This window comes from Lampetra planeri, chromosome 28, assembly GCF_965212315.1.
Source record: "Lampetra planeri chromosome 28, kcLamPlan1.2.h2, whole genome shotgun sequence".
Lineage (NCBI taxonomy): Eukaryota > Metazoa > Chordata > Hyperoartia > Petromyzontiformes > Petromyzontidae > Lampetra > Lampetra planeri.
Window position 1 is genome coordinate 8,719,921 of NC_136134.1, and position 17,849 is coordinate 8,737,769.

General features: G+C 52.7%; 1 protein-coding gene across 1 annotated transcript; it reads right to left on the reverse strand.

The window, feature by feature from the left end:
* Positions 1-1,725: 1,725 nt before the first annotated feature.
* On the reverse strand, positions 1,726-7,604 carry LOC144728389 (trypsin-like). Its single transcript, XM_078607789.1, has 5 exons — positions 7,458-7,604; positions 4,683-4,860; positions 3,401-3,542; positions 2,645-2,902; positions 1,726-2,036 (listed from the first exon to the last, which is right to left on the reverse strand). Exons 1-5 carry the CDS (start codon positions 7,498-7,500, stop codon positions 1,854-1,856), a joined length of 804 nt encoding a protein of 267 aa, XP_078463915.1. The 5' UTR covers positions 7,501-7,604; the 3' UTR covers positions 1,726-1,853.
* Between the last annotated feature and the right edge of the window lie 10,245 nt (positions 7,605-17,849).

Genomic DNA, 17,849 nt, shown 5'->3' on the forward strand with positions numbered 1-17,849 from the left:
ACATAGCATCATCAGTAAACTTACTATACTCTACAATAAGCTGAGTTACTAACAGTAAGTAATACATGAAAAATTCTACGTTGTAAAAAGTTATATAATATGCTTCCATCTAAACTTTATTCTCTTACATCACACGCGTCTATACCGTACTATATACTTCCATAGGCAAAACCAACATTAAATTACATACTGTATTGCTATAAACCACCCTATACCTTATACATTTTTAATATAACACTATGTATTATTCTACCCACCCTAATGTGTATCAAAATGGTTTATTACGTCCTTCCAGTGATTGCTAAGCCAGAATCCATCTTCTCGGTTAAAATTGTCTCTGTGTTTGTAAATGTGGATCGCCTCATGTACGAATCTCTCATGATAGCCAGATGGCTTGCAGAGAACCTCTGTCTTGGAGAAGTCAATGTCATGTGAGCCCACTGAGTTGTAACAGTGATCTGCCACGGCTGAGGTGTTTGTCCTACAGTGTTTCAGGTCAGCTTTATGTTCACGGATGCGGTCCGAGACATGTCGTTTGGTTTCCCCAATGTAAAAAACGACATGTCTCGGACCGCATCCGTGAACATAAAGCTGACCTGAAACACTGTAGGACAAACACCTCAGCCGTGGCAGATCACTGTTACAACTCAGTGGGCTCACATGACATTGACTTCTCCAAGACAGAGGTTCTCTGCAAGCCATCTGGCTATCATGAGAGATTCGTACATGAGGCGATCCACATTTACAAACACAGAGACAATTTTAACCGAGAAGATGGATTCTGGCTTAGCAATCACTGGAAGGACGTAATAAACCATTTTGATACACATTAGGGTGGGTAGAATAATACATAGTGTTATATTAAAAATGTATAAGGTATAGGGTGGTTTATAGCAATACAGTATGTAATTTAATGTTGGTTTTGCCTATGGAAGTATATAGTACGGTATAGACGCGTGTGATGTAAGAGAATAAAGTTTAGATGGAAGCATATTATATAATTTTTTACAACGTAGAATTTTTCATGTATTACTTACTGTTAGTAACTCAGCTTATTGTAGAGTATAGTAAGTTTACTGATGATGCTATGTAGTTTATACTTTAGTTTGTCATGCAGTTTATACTGTAGTTTTTTACGTGGTTGTTTAGTAACTACAGCTACATACTATTAACATTCCTTTCCTTTGTTAATGCTCCCCCCCTTCCCCCCCCCCCCCTTTGATGCTGCTAATCCTGCATAATGCACGGGCATAGTATTGATTTGGAACCCCCCCCGCCCACCTCCTACGCATTTTCCATATGCTGAATTCCTCTTGATATGCAAATTATTTTGTTTAGGCGCTCTTCTTCCCACCTCCCCCCCCTCTAACCCAGCTTAAATATACGCTCCAAGCTTGGGGTGTTTCATTCTTCGCCTGAGGATGGCTGCTTGCGTTGTGGCCGAAACGTCGTGAGAATTGTTTTATTATGTTTTATTTTTATTATTTTATTACTTCCCTTCTACGTGACTTTACCGAAAGAACCAAGAAGATGAATCCCTGCAGTCACGAAAGCTTTAAATCGAAATTCTAACGCCTTGGCTGGATATGGTGCAACAGAAAAGTTGCACGGCCAAAGTACCGTGCACAGACGGGACACACGGGCCCACGTGGTCCCTAAGTTGATACGGTGCGGGGGACGGTGTTAATTTTGTTCATCCAGTCACGTAAAAATTAGTGAGCAAAATATTCTTATTTTTTTATTCAACAATGACCATGGACAGCGTGACTGGCCAACTGCCCACGAATGACCGAAGCATGACGGCCGAGACGATATCAACGTGTCCGGGCGGCGGCCGTCACGCGGCCGCTTAGTCACGGGCGGCGGTTGTCACAAGGCCGGGAGTCGCGGGCAGTCGCCATCGTCTTGCGGATCCACAAGATGTACCGCGACACGTTGGCGTAGACCCCGAAGAAGTGTGGACGTGCGCAGCCCTCCCCCCACGACACCACCCCCGCGAGCTTGTCGTTGCATATCAACGGGCCCCCCGAATCACCCTGAGTTCGAAGAGGGGTGAACGCAGGGTAAGAGGGGACACACGTGCACACACACACACACAGGGGAACGACGGATGAGGGATGGCAAGGGGCGGAGTGGTCGACACGGGGTGGCGGGGGGGGTGGGGTGTAACGATGCGTCCACACGCATCGATTATTATGCTCAAGATGCGTACATTGGGTCGCGGAAGAATATTTTTTTTTTATCTCATTCGTGCAAATGCTACGGGTAGAATATGCACCTGCGTCAGGCAAACTCACACAAAGATCCATCGTGTAACCTTAATAGGCTTCTGGGGAAAGTGCTGCAAGTACCTATGAAGGCCGGCCGCCTTCGTCTCCCTCGTGGCAATGTTTACACATCACAGTGGGTATTGATCTGAGGCAGAGTTGACCTAGGAGAGAGGCTCAGGACCAATGCAGATATTCATTACCGGTTTTGAGCGCAAGCGGGAATCGAACTCATAAGGGGGGAGGTGGTGGGGGTGGTTCGCCAGGCTTGTAGAGCATGTGCGTATGTACGTTGAACCTCTTTCGCACCGTACGTAGCCAACCATGCTACTCTGCCAGTACCCCGCTAACGCAGACACGCGGGCGGTCGGGCGCACCTGGCACGAGTCCTTGCCACCCTCTTCGATGCCGGCGCACAGCATGCCGTCGGTGACCTGCCCGCTGTAGTAGGAACTGCACAGCCCCTGCGCCACAACAGGCACGGCGACGGCCATGAGCTGGTCGGACAGGATGTAGTTGCCCTCGGCCGTGATGCCCCAGCCGGACACGAAGCACAGCGTGCCCGGGGCCACGGCCCTCTCCGAGAGGGCCACCAGCCCCACCACGCCCCTCGTCACCTGTGCCGGGCTTTTGAGCTGCGAGGGGAGGGAAGGTGGACAGAGAGTGATGGGGGTTGGTGGCGGGGCGGGGCGGGAGAACAAGTGTCTCGTTCAGGATTTAATATATATAAAGAGGTAAAAGGTGGAGCCCTGCAATTGCAAGCTCACGCCACTGCTGGAGCAAGGGCCTCCGTTGAAGGGGAGAGCGCTAGAACGTGTGGCTGGTTCAGGACGGAATGGCAGCCAAAGGGAGGGAGAGCGTGTGTCCGGAAGGAGCGCCCATCACAGAGATGGAACGAGGAAACACCGGACACTTCGCGGGAGTGAGATGGATTATGGCATCGTGGAACCGGGGCGGCGACGGCACAGGTGCTGCGGGGTTACCCAACACGTTGCTCCAACTTTGGTCCAACAACGGCACCAAACCACATACCAACGTTGGCCCAACGGTCGGCACGTTTACCGAGTACCACAAAGAAGGGCAGCGCCCGCGTGCAAGCGTCCTCCACCGAAGCCTCCGCACACACGAGGCACCTTGAGCAGCAGGAGGTCGTTGTCCATGGTGACCTCGTTGTAGGCCTGGTGCTTCACCGCCAGGCTCACGAGCCGCACCTGCTCCGTGCCCTTGTGCTCAGAGCGCCTGTGCACGCCCAGCGCCACCTTCAGCAGGGTCACGCTGATTGGCAGAAGACGAGAGGGCAGGGGGGGGGAGGAGCAAAGGGAACCAATTTAGTGCCTTGGCTCATCCAATGCTGCGCCAAATCACATCGCTGTTGAAAATCGCCTGGCGACAGCTTTGTCCACATCTGAGCGAGTAGTTGTGTAGAAACAACGCCCAGCGGTTTTTTCTTTGTTCCGGACAACAATAGGCAAGCGGGAAAAGGGTCCCCCCATACGTCTCGCCACATTAAAATATTAAAGTATTTCTGACTCAAAACATTGGGCTGTACGGCCTTCTGGAAGTGTGCAATCTCAGCAGCGTTTTCGGTGCAAGAAAGTCCCGGGCCGGTTTCGACATGCAGGGTCTCATCAGCAGCGTTTTCAGTGCAAGAAAGCCCCGGGCCGGTTTCGACTTGCAGGGTCTCATCAGCAGCGTTTTCAGTGCAAGAAAGCCCCGGGCCGGTTTCGACTTGCAGGGTCTTATCTGCAGCGTTTTCAGTGCATGAAAGCCCCAGGCCGGTTTCGACATGCAGTGTCTCATCAGCAGCATTTTAATTCAGTGCAAGAAAGCCACGGACCGGTTTCGACTTGCAGGGTCTGGATCAGCAACAGAGTCGGGGCTTGCTGGAATAAATGCTGGCGAGCCCCCAGATGTTAGCAGGCAAGGACTTCACTCCCCTTGACCATACAGGCCCTAGTTCGACACGCAATTATAATATATAATATATATATAACTGGTTAGGTCCACCAAACCCACCCACACGAGGATTGAAACGAGCAAATCATAGTTCACAAACCATGTCATTACAAATCGCTGAGCAGGTCGCTAGAATGCCCGTGTCTCTTTGCAAGCAACCGTTTGCAGAGACGACAGCCCAAGCAATAACAGTCGAATGCACATCGCCACCAGGTTAGCCTTTGAGGCCGAGTCGACCTCGCGGAGTACCAGGACCAGTTCAGATAATCGTCGCCGGTGTTGGCCGCCAGCGAGAATCGAGCCCGTGTCGCTGGGCTTCTTGGCGCGGCGTGCTAAAACCCTTGCACCGCCGCTCCCCCTAGACACACAAAAGTCACGCGGATTTACAAGAGGGCTTGAGACGATTTAGAGAGACAGAGAGAGAGAGAGGGGGGGTGGTGGGGAGGGGGGGCCGTGTACTCCTTGTAGCAGTGTGCGGCGGTCAGGACCCAGGAGGGCGCGATGAGTGCTCCTCCGCAAATGTGGGACCCCCGGTAGAGGAGCGACACCTGGAAGGGCAGCGAGTGCGGGACCACCTCAAAGCCCCCCACGATGCGGCTCAGGGGGTGCACCGCGTGTCTTCTTGCTGAGCAGCCAGCTGAGGGAGGGGGGGGGTGAACAAGAGGGGGGGGGGGGAGAGGGAGATTTCCGATCAGCACGGTTGGGGCTACGTGCGGGTGCGCGAAGGAAGTAAAAAATCTGAATCAGAATATTCATTTGTGCTGGAGGAGGAAGCCGATGGAGCCATGAAGCTCTTTTTGACAGATGTCCAGAATGCAAAATATAGGAGAGGTAAGAGAATTATTAAAACAATACAAATTTAAAACAAAACTCTTTGTGTAATAAGGTAAGGCCCCACTGGGCTATTCGCTTCATTTTCAGAAGCGACCTGGCCACAAACGGATAGCCAAACGAAGCGGCTTATCACGTGGAAATGTACAGCCAAATCATCGACATACACACCAGTGTAGAGGAGAGGATCAAGGCCGGAGTGTGGAGGAAAAAAAGAGACCGCGATGAGGAGCTCGACGACACGACGAAGAAGAGGAGTTGGCAGGAGGCCGCAGACGAGGCCATGGCGGACGGGCTCGGCGAGGGGGATGCAAACCACCCCGTCGTGCAGCTTCAGGATACCACCGTGGGAGCCCGCTACCCAGCGCCTCATCTACAGGGCCACCACCTGGGGCTCTCGACCCATCGTCGTCTTCGTCGTCGGTGTCTGGCGGTGGAGCGCCGCGTCGTGTTGCCGCCAGCACGTGGAGGAGCGGCGGCTCCCCGGAAGTCCGGCTCCAGGACAACGGGGAGCGGCTCCGGGCGCAGGCGGCCAGACAGCGCCATCGCGCAGCGTCGTTGTCGGTGTCTGACCATGAACCGGCCGGAGCTGCGGTGGAGCACTTGCGGCGCCTCCACGTGGAGGAGGGGGAGCGGCGGCGCGCCTCGGAACCCCGGCTAGACGACGACACCGAGCGGCTCCGGGCGCAGGCGGCGGCTGTGGCCGCGCCGCCCTCGGACGGCGCGGACGGCGCCATCGCGCACGTGGGAGAGACGCGCCGCGGGGGGGGGGCGGGGGCGGCGCGAGTTCCGGTTCACGCTCAACGGCCGGCGGTGGCGGCGCCGGGTGCAGGACGAGCGGGAGGCTGTTGATTCTCTCTTCAGCACAGCGGTGGGCTAAAGAAGTCAATTATTTTGTCCTTTGAAAACGTGACACATTTTTTTCTGTTTGGCCGTGTCGGGTGGTGGAGGGTTACGACACATTTATAAATAACGCGAACTGACCCAAAAACCTATATTATGAATAATATTGGTTGCAAAAGCCTACGTGTCTACTTGACGGACCTGTTCTCCACCTGAGGACGGCTGCTTGCGTTGTGGCCGAAACGTCGTGAGAATTATTTTATTATGTTTTATTTTTATTATTTTATTACTTCCCTTCTACGTGACTTTACAGAAAGAACCAAGAAGAAAGTTGAATCAAAGAGCTGTTTATTTTATATATATATTTATGCACGACAGACAGACAAAAAATCCCTGGTGGGCAGTGTGGAACATTGTTCCTACCTGCAATATTTAATTCACGGCATGTGCAGTGGATAGATCGTGGCTATGTAAGATGGTGGTGGTGATGATGATGAGAATAATGGTGGGAATTATTTGCGAGCAGTGGTCTTCCTATAGACGGACTGCTGCCACCAGGGAAAATCTGGAATTCCCAACGCTGGCTCAAAACTGCCCCCATAGCTCGTGAGATCAGGCCATCGTTTTAAACTTAATTTTGTATTCACTAATTGCGCCCTTAGCTTTAAAGGGTGTATGGGATTACGGAGCACGATGGGGGTGGTAGCGGTGGTGGTAGTGTTCACCACGCTGCGCCTAAGAACCTGGACCACCCAAACCCGTTCCCCAGCCACGGCTCGAACATTGGATGGCGAGCAAAATCAAAACCCGTTCATCAACCCGCACTGATCAGCGGTGTGGTGAAGTATGGTCAAAACAGCAAAAACCCATAACCGACACGGGGTGGAAAGAACTTCATCCATTGATGGATTTGATAATTGCAGAGATTGTAATACCCGGGCTCGCCTCGTGAAATGAGGGGTTGGTGGACCATCATGAGAGCATCGAGTTCAGTGAAACCCGAGTACCAACCCCGCCGCGCTGCGAGGAGGCCAACAACGGCAGTACAGCAAGTGGGTTGAACAGTGTAATCAACCTGCGTGTGAATCTGTTTTTATTTCCAGTGTCCAACAGAGGTGGCAAAACAATTGGGGTGCCGCGGTGGCGAGATGTTAACTCCCTCGCCTGGTATGCAGGATGATCGTCGGTTTTATCCCGATCCTGATGCCTGCTGTATATTTGGAGTTTGCGTGCGTCTCTCTCCCCGTGGTCGCGTGGATTTTTCTCCGGGTCCTCCGGTTTTTCCCCTCCACGTTTCGAATCAACATCACGCGTTTAAGAGTATTTAGGCTGCAATAAATGTCCACGTGATAAGCCACTTCGTTGAGCGATCATCTGTAGCCACGTCGCTTCTCAAAAAAGAGTTATGAAGCTCGGTGGACCCTACCTGGTAACATGTTTTTTTTAAAATGCTCAACTTCAATTTAATTACACATTGATATGGCAGGCGCCATTAGAGGCACTGTACACACGATTGACAACACATGGATCGCAAAGTCCCGCAAACAACAATAACCTTACCTGCAGACACCAGCGCCATGATCACACACATCAGCAGCTCCATGGCACACCTGGAGCTAAGTGAGTATCACGTGCACACCTGTGGACACGTGACGCTCAGACGCCTCCTGTCGCCACCTATTTATCTGGTGGGGGTGGGGTAAGGAGTGGTGGTGGTGGTTGGGGGGGATTTCTGAACGCCGTTCCGTCCAATCACAAGCAGGCGGCATTGATTTAAAGTGCCATCGCTGTCAACCAATACGGTTTACTCCGTGTTCTTGTACACGTGATAAGAGACTCATTGTCACGTGTGAGACTCATGGTCACGTGTAAGACTCATGGTCACGTGTGAGACTCATGGTCACGTGTGAGACTCATGGACACGTGTGAGACTCATGGACACGTGTGAGACTCATGGTCACGTGTGAGACTCATGGTCACGTGTGAGACTCATGGACACGTGTGAGACTCATGGACACGTGTGAGACTCATGATAATTTCCACAACGGCGTTCCGGATTTTTCAGGCCGAAATTCAGCGCTGCCTGCAAAGGTGCTGTATATGGCTGGCCGCTTGACGTTTTTGCGTGATTTCTTTTCTACCATAATTTAATATATATATACATACATTGTCATTATTATAAATCACACGACTGCGGAAATGCCACGTTTGAGAATCCTCGGCTCGTGAAGAGCCAGCTTTGCTGACGAACTAATTACTCGCTCGGCGGTTTTGTTACTGAGACCCCCCTCCCCCACCTCACCTCCCCCACCCCCACCTCACCTCCCCCACCCCCACCTCACCTCCCCCACCTCACCCCCCCCTCCCCCACCTCACCTCCCCCACCTCACCTCCCCCACCTCACCTCCCCCACCCCCACCTCACCTCCCCCACCTCCCCTATCTCCCCCACCCCCGCCTCCCCTACCTCCACTACCTCCCCTACCTCCCCCACCTCACCTACCCCACCTCCCCAACCTCCCCCACCCCCACCTCACCTCCCCCACCTCACCCCCCCCCCCACCCCCCACCTCACCTCCCCCACCCCCACCTCACCTCCCCCACCCCCACCTCACCTCCCCCACCCCCCACCTCACCTCCCCCACCTCACCCCCCCCCTCCCCCACCTCACCTCCCCCACCTCACCTCCCCCACCCCCACCTCACCTCCCCCACCTCCCCTATCTCCCCCACCCCCCGCCTCCCCTACCTCCACTACCTCCCCTACCTCCCCCACCTCACCTACCCCACCTCACCTACCCCACCTCCCCAACCTCCCCCACCCCCACCTCACCTCCCCCACCTCACCCCCCCCACCCCCACCTCACCTCCCCCACCCCCACCTCACCTCCCCCACCCCCCACCTCACCTCCCCCACCCCCACCTCACCTCCCCCACCTCACCTCCCCCACCCCCACCTCACCTCCCCCACCTCACCTCCCCCACCCCCACCTCACCTCCCCCACCTCCCCTATCTCCACTACCTCCCCTACCTCCCCCACCTCACCTCCCCCACCTCACCTACCCCACCTCCCCAACCTCCCCCACCCCCACCTCACCTCCCCCACCTCACCTCCCCCACCCCCCACCTCACCTTCCCCACCTCACCTCCCCCACCCCCACCTCCCCCACCTCACCTCCCCCACCTCACCTCCCCCACCTCACCTCCCCCACCCCCACCTTACCTCCCCACCTCCCCCACCCCCACCTCCCCCACCTCACCTACCTCACCTCCCCCACCCCCACCTCACCTCCCCCACCTCCCCTATCTCCACTACCTCCCCTACCTCCCCCACCTCACCTCCCCCACCTCACCTACCCCACCTCCCCAACCTCCCCCACCCCCACCTCACCTCCCCCCACCTCACCTCCCCCACCCCCACCTCACCTTCCCCACCTCACCTCCCCCACCCCCACCTCCCCCACCTCACCTCCCCCACCTCACCTCCCCCACCTCACCTCCCCCACCCCCACCTTACCTCCCCACCTCCCCCACCCCCACCTCCCCCACCTCACCTACCTCACCTCCCCCACCTCACCTCCCCCACCTCACCTCCCCCACCTCACCTCCCCCACCTCACCTCCCCCACCTCACCTCCCCCACCTCACCTCCCCCACCTCACCTCCCCCACCTCACCTCCCCCACCTCACCTCCCCCACCTCCCCCACCTCACCTCCCCCAACCTCCCCCACCTCCCCCTCCTCCCCCGAGGCCGCTGGAGCAGAGAGGGATGGGAGGGGGTTGGGGTCCGGCTATAAGAAGGGACGGATGGGGGATCTGCCCATGAAAACCCGACTTGGTTTTCTTTAATGAGTCGGGACTTGAATGGGTCGCAGAGGAACGTGAAAGGATGTCATTGTGCCCAATGCAATCACCGTCTTTGTGAGCCGAGTAAGGTGACACTCATCAACGAATGCCCATTCAACTCGCCCCCCTCCCGCACGTACACACACACCACCACCACCACACATTCCCCCGTATAGCCTTTGTACAGACTGCCGCAGCAAGCGCTGTTAGGAAGGCCGCTACAGCGCACAACGGGGTGATGGTGTGGCCGGAACTGCGCTCATTCAGCCACCTTTGTCTCTCCAGCGCTGATGCGTTGCACGCCGCACCCAGTACTCACTTATTGCTGAGTCGACCTAGGGGGGGGGGCGTGCACGACCGGTACGAATATCGCTGTGCGCTAACCAGTGCCGGATTATCCTCGTAGCAAAACACATGCAGTAGCTAAAAGAGAATAGGTGCACTTGGGGTTAAGTTCCATTCATTGGCTACCACATTCAGATAAGCCCCTCCCCCCCTCCCCCTCAACTTGTATTTAAGGGCTTGTCTCTTGGAATTTTGCCTCACTTGACACAGTAAATTCAGCTGTGACGGTCCCACCTGATGACGGAGACTTGTGTTGCCTCCGAAACGTCGTGATTTATTATTTTATTTCTATTATTTATTTTTACCTAAGAGTATGAATCCTTGCAGTCACGAAAGCTTCAAATCTAGTCCAGCTGTATGTTGTTGGTCGAAAAAGTTGTGTTTTTACACCTTTAAAATGGCAGCAGTTGTGTGTGCATTATGACAAAGCTCCCGTGGGCTCCTGTATACCTGGGAATGGAATGAGGAGTGGTGAATTAATAATAAGATACGCGATTGAAAATCAGGCGAATTTATTAACATTGCTCAATTCTGTAGCAACGGAAACATTTCAGTTCAACAAAACTAAATCTAAATAACTCGCAACAAATTTTGTGAAAACAAACAACAACAATATTGAACATAATCAATACAGGTATATATTTTAACATCATCAGTTTCATGATGATGATGATGGTAGTACTTCTTATCGTGGCATTGCTTTTGCTTATGCTAATTGTGCACATATCCCTTTCGTTCATACATTTACCGAGAGAAAAAAAAACTTCACCGAGTCTCGAGGCTGTGTCAGCAGGGTCCTGCATTGGGATGTTTTGAAAATGCCGATTTAATGAGTATTTCTGCATGCAGGCAAAAAAACAGAGTAATGCAAAATCAAAACCCACCACTCATACGATGGTGTAACACTTTATAAAAAATATATAAAAAAATCCCCACATCGGCAACCCACTTGCTGTACAGCCATTGTAATAGCACCATCAAGTTGTGATGTGGGAGAGCATCACGTACCCCCAATGGCTCCATCGCTGTGTGATCCACCAATCCCGGTCTCCAATTCACCAAAACCACCAAAGACAAAGATCCCCGTATAGCCTTAACAGACTGTTGGGGCAAGTGCTGTTCGCGAATAGCACCTATGATGGCCGGCATGGCACACGAGTGGGTTGGGATGGCCAGCACCACGTCCAGCCGCCTTTGTCTCCCCAGTGGCAATGTTATGCACTGTACCAATTACTTATTTGAGTTCTAGATTTGAAGCTTTCGTGACTGCAAGGATTCATATTCTTAGGTTTTTTCGGTAAAGTCACGTAGGTAAAACATTAAAATTAATAAAAGTAAAATAAAATAAAAATCACGACGTTTCGGAGGCAACACAAGCTTCCGTCTTCAGGTGGAACCGTCACAGCCACGACAGCTGTATCAAGTAAATGAGAGATTGCAAGAGCTACCACTCCGTATATATAATGGTTGGAGAGGGGGAAGGGCCAAGTACGGCACACTTTTTATTAATATGGTAAGGTGAGGCTTAAGAGGCTGAGCCTTTGTTATGGAGAGGTACGGTTTGTGACTAAGCCTGGCCTACATAACAATAGTGTGAAAAAAGAAACAAACTAAACATGGTAAAACAAGCCTGGCTGTCTATCAATAACCTCTAATAGTTGTCTGTCAAATAAGATGGTCCAAATAAGTGTAGTTAAATCTTTTTTTTTGCATGGTTAATCACATCTTTCCAATGATTTACTCAGTTTGTAACCATCATCACGGTTGAAATTATGTCTGTGTTTGTATATTTGTATGGCTTCGTGTACAAACCTTTGATGGTAGCCAGGAGGTTTGCAGAGCACCTTGGTCTCGGAAAAGACAATTTAATGAGAGCCCACCGAGTTGTAGCAATGATCGGCAACGGCCGAAGAATCAGTTCTGCCGTGTTTCAGATCTGACTTGTGCTCGCGGACACGATCAGAAACATGACGTTTCGTTTCTCCAATGTAGCAATCACCACAACTGCAACTCAATTTGTAGACTCCAGGATACTGTAAGTCAGAAACGACTTATTTGAGGCCGAGTCAACCTAGGAGATGCCCAGGACCGCTTTCAATAATCGTCGCTGGTGTTGGCCGTGAGCGTGATTCGAACTCGGGTGGCCGAGTTCGTTGTGCAGTGCGCTAACCGCTCTGCCACCCCTCCCAACACCAAAACCACGACATAAACCACGACCAACTCCCCCGTCCCCGCCGCAGATCTTGCTCTGCCCCACCCCCATCTCTAGCCCCGCCCACAAACCCTACCTGATGTAGTGACTTGTAGCGTCACTACTGTGTATACACGCACACGTGTGACGTCACTATGCGGGGGAACGTCACTACCCCGCGGGTCTACACACACACACACATGACGTCATCCCGGCTGGAGGCGGGAATGACGTCAGGGCCGGTTCTGGACTAGGGAGGCCACGGGGGTGGTGTGAGGTCGTGGCACTCTGTGACCCCGGCTGGACACGTGACCGGATCCCAGTGGGGGCCGGGGACCCGGGGGGGGGGCACCTCGGGGGGGCACGTGGACAGCAGGGGGGGGGGGGCTTCAAGAGGGTTCTCGAAGAAAGGCGTGGCCGGGGTGGGGCCAGGACACGCCCATATAAGCAGCCTCCTCACGAGTAGGCCTCGGCAAGGTAAGGTAAAAGTTAAAAGGTAAAAAGCAACGAGCCTACCTTTTACCCTACCCCCATATAAATTACCCAATTACAGGGTAATTACTAGGGAACTACACATGAACAAGGTTTATAACAGGTAAATGCTAGGTAGAGCGCTTTATTCATATAGAATACTCTCGATGATTCCAATTTTATACGCTTGTTGTCGTCGTCGTCGTATCCTCAAATCATGTAACTACATTTTTACCCACTTCCTAATGTGGTATCGACTGCAAACTTGGTCACTGATGACAACACTATATTCTATCATAAAATCTTTTTTTATATGTTATGTTTCAGCTTGGGTCTAATTGTCCACGCTCAGCTGACGTTGGCTGTAAATCACCATGGCCACCTTACGTTATGGCAAGCTTCAGGGCCACTACCTGGAGTCGTGGAGTTCTGCCATTACTAGTACATTTCATTATAGCGTGTTTTTTTTAAGAAAGTTTGTTTTAATATTACTTATTAAATGGAGGCCACGGACTGCGCCACGGAGCTTTTAGCAGTAAACAAGGTACCGTATTTACCGGGTAATACTTCGCGTTACCTTTACCCTACCGGGTAATTCTTCCGAGCTACCTTTACCCTACCCTTTACCTTACCCCTTGGCATGCCGACATCTTTACCTTTACCCTTTCACCCGGTAGAAAGGGTAAATTACCTTACCTTGCCGAGGCCTACTCACGAGGTTCGTGGCTGCCCGTATCAAGAATGAAGATGCATCGTGAAGACGCCAAGAAGAGTCAAGTCAGACAGAGGGCGGGCGAGGTTTGGGGGCTCAGGCGTGGGCCGTCATAGGCGCCATAAAAGAGGCCCTGTGGACGGCCCGCCAGAAGATGATCAAAGGCACCAATATGTTGCCCCTCGGGGTATACCGCCTAGCCAAGGGGCTGTTGGACAGGGTGGTGGAGGTGTAGCGGGAGACGATGGGCAGGAGCGCCACAAACGCGAAATGGCGATGGCCGCCACCCCCGTGTGGGATAGGTTGAATTGTGAATGCCCCCCCGCCGTCGAGAATGGGTGGATGAATGTACCCTCCTTTGCGACGGTGATTTCTTGCCTTTCTGCCTAAAGGGTGTGTAAGAGGGAAATTCTACCGCGTCGTACTCTGCATCTGCTGTAAGGGCACTGATTGTTACAAAAGGATCCCCGGTTCCGGTTACGGTCATGTGTTCTCCTGTCTTTTTTTCTGTTCTTTTTGGCTGTACAAGGCAGAGGCCTGCTCTTGATTGAAATGAAATAAAACATTTAAATAGCCAAGAAGAGTCAAGCCTCCAGTCAGTGGACCCACCAGTAGCCCACCCGGCTGGGTCACGAGAGAGTATCCGAGAGTCAGTGCTAGAGAAGTGTGTGTGTTAGCTAGAGTAGGTCGGTGGTCACCACCCTATGCATAATGTAAGAGTTAACTGTCGTGTTCAGTAATAAATAGGGTTGCCTCCCAAGAAGTTGTGTGCACCTAAATTCGAACCCGTTACATCTATATAGCCACTTGTCACGGCAGCTCTCTCGCCTGTTTCAGCAGTTTCCCTGCAGTTATTGTCTCACCTGATGACGATCGCTTGTGTTGCGATCGAAACGTCGTGATCTGTTTTTTTTCTTCCACCTACGTGACTTTACGGAAAGAACCAAAGAGTATACACTACCATTACTGTAATAACATCGGGGATGTCACTGTATGGTGCCGGCCCGGTACAGTGCATGTTTGTTGCGGTTGCACCCGATTCAAGAGCCGAATGGCTCACAGGGCTATACCTAATAAATTAACTTGAACTTGAAGGGCCGTGCCGTTCGATGTTCCTACATCGTGGACAGCACCGTGTGGGTGGCTGTGTGTAATACCAGCCCTAACGGGTTTGGCGAGCACTGGGATAGTGCGGGCACCACGGACTGTGTGGTGGGGGCTCCCACGTGGGGTAGTGGGTGAGCGTCAGCCCAGGGACAGGGTTACCCCGGGCCATGGCACTCTAGTTGACGCCGTAGACACGTGATCCGGAGTGTCCACACAAGGGGCCCCAGGTGGGGGGGCTAGTGGGTGATCACCTGTCCGAGGAGAGCTCTTGAGAAGGATCGAGAGGGAATGAGAATGCTCGTGAAGGCGGGCGGGGCCGAGGACGGAGCGAGTGCCTGCTTCGTGCACCCAAGAAGAGGGAAGAGGAGGTCGAGTACGGAATTCCGCTAGCGGCGGCACCACCACCTGTAGTTGCAGCAGCAGCGGCGGCGGCTATAAAAGTGTCCACAGCGCAGCAAATAGCAAATGTGATGGCGACAGCAGCGGCAGCACAGAGGAGGTGCAGAGCGGGATGCGGACCGGGCAGGGGCCGGTCCGCCTCGGGGCTGGTGGCGGAGGCTCGATCTCGCATCCACACGGAGCCTTTCCGCTCCGAGTACACTCTGGCGGGGAGCAACGAACTGGGAATTGCGGCGGGAGTGGAGATCTTCAACCAGTGCGTGGCGGAGAGAGAGGAGGCATTCACGGAGCGCGACGTAGTGCGCCTCATGACCCAGATCCTGGACAGCGTCGCCTTCCTGCATCGCTAGAGCATCGTGCATCTCGACCTCAAGGACGGCAACGCTGTGGTGGGCAGTGCTGTGGGGGGAGGACCAATTTAAATTGGCCTTTACCCTCATGGCATTTGTAACCACCACAGCGGCCAAATGGGGGATCTGGATGGGTGCGTGGGGCTGGTAACCCCTTCACCTTCAATTAATTACCACTAAACCACGAATGAAACATTTATTTCATAAGCTTGTGCCGGAGGCCCCGGGGGGACAGGTGTCTATGACGTCTCCTGCCAAATCCCATTTGGCGGAGCCAGGAGACCGAATCCTTCCCCTCGTGGCTCCTCCAGAAACAACAAAAAAACACTAACCACCACGCCTTTGGAACCGTTGGCCTAACATTGGCCCAACGTTCCACGTTTACTGGACACTACAACCAGATGTGTGCATCTAAGTCAGAGCAGCCTGCGGTGTTCGAGTCACGGTGTTTTTGGCAAATGGCTCGGCATCACCAGGCAAAGAGACAAGAGGAACGCGATTGGCGACGGATTCCGTAAAACGCCGAGCGAACGTGTGAGACAACGGGATGACTGCCTTCACACCTAAACACCTAATCTGGAAGCGTGACGAAAAGGTTCACGAATGATGTCGTCGTGCGGGGGGGGGGGAGAGATGACGAGAGAGGGTGCCCAGCAGTTCGCCAGAGGAAGAACGTGAGAAGAGCAACCATACTGGTCATCCCTTCATCAGTGCCCTACCTTATCATGGACGAATTCAGACCTTATTGGTCACCCCGTGCCCTTAAAAATCTCTAAGTTAATCCTACTGTTGCGCCATAATAAGGCGCTGTAGGCAGCTGATCTGCTGCCACGCTCACGAGCCGACAGGGGGCAGCCGAGAGAGAGCGAGGTGGGTAGGGGTTGACCAAAGGTCAAACCCCCGCCCCTCCGTGGCCGGAGGTTGACACCCCAGACCCCCCCAGGGGCTGGGGGCTGAGGGGGATGATGGCCCCCCTCCATTTCCTAAGACCCCTTAAGAATTAAGACCCTCTAAGACCTTCCAGAAGGTTCTGGAGAGGGGGTCATGAGGGGAGGGGTGACCCCGACCTGGGGATAAAAGGCCGGCCCTCGGAACGGTCGGGGCAGTACTCACCAACTCAAGCTCGAAGACATCTGAAGATCTGAAGACTGGACCAGCGACCCGGGGACCCTCAACCGTGGCTCTCGTAAGCCGGTTGTAGCGGAGCCGAGGTTGCTCGGACCCCCTGGGACCCTCCCCGAGGCTGTCGCCAAGCCGGGGTTGAAGCGGTCCAGGGCGAGTCCCGTACCCTGGGTGGGTCGGTCGGTCTAGCCTTCCCCTAGCCGCCGTCGCAAGGGAGCGGCGTGTAGTGTAGCCTGGAGTGGGTAGAGGACGCTAGAAGGGAGGCTGTCTCTCCCTTAGAATATCGAGTGGAAGGGGTCATACCTCTCCGTGTTAATATTGTAGTGGTTAACAGAGTAGCGTTAACAGAATGTTTTTGTTTTTTGTTTGTTGCGGTTGCACCCGATTCAAGAGCCGAATGGCTCACAGGGCTATACCTAATAAATGAACTTGAACTTGAGACCTCCTTTGCCAGTACCAAAATATAATAATAGGGTTTTTCCCTTTTTTTTCTGGCAACAAAACTGAAACCTTATTATTATATTTTGGTACTGGCAAAGGAGGTCTAATGATGTAGATGCTCGTCCCGAGCCCTCATTACTTTGATAGTGCATTGTCCTTGAGCTGTGGACGCCTTTTGGCGTCCTCTGGTCGAGCACTAATTGGGTCGAGGCTCAAAAGAAAGCCGTCCCTTGGTGTGGACCAATCACTTTCAAGGACAATGCATATATTATCAGTGTGTTTTTTGTTTGCATTTTGACTGCAAGTATTGTGGCTAATGCAGACATGAATCCTCGTAAAAAGGTTTCAGTTTCATTGCCAGAAAAAAGGGGAAAAACTCTATTATATTTTGGTACTGGCAAAGGTGGTCTAATGATGTAGATGCTCACCCCAAGCCCTCATTACTTTGATAGTGCATTGTCTTTGAGCTGTGGACGCCTTTTGGCGACCTCTGGTCGAGCACCAATGGGGTCGAGGCTCAAAAGAAAGCCATCCCTTAGTGTGGACCAATCAGTTTCAAGGACAATGCATATATTATCATAGTGTGTTTTTTGTTTGCATTTTGACTGCAAGTATTGTGGCTAATGCAGACATGAATCCTTGTAAAAAGGTTTCAGTTTTGTTGCCAGAAAAAAGGGGAAAACCCCTATTATTAGAGTGTTAAGAGTTGTTCAATAAATGCGTTGCCTTCAGCAGAAACACAAACAAATAGACAAAAACAATGTTTTTACCCTTATTGAAACGGATACGGCTAAACCGTCTAGGTTTACTGCAATGAGCAACGGTCTCCCGGAGTTGTAGAAGCAACGAGATGGGTCAGAGCAGATCGAACATCGGTCGGAAGACATTTGTGATGGTCACAAATCAAATTGCTATTGAACCAATGTGATACGAACGAGGAGTAGAGTAGGGAGAAGGAGCGAGGAGGAA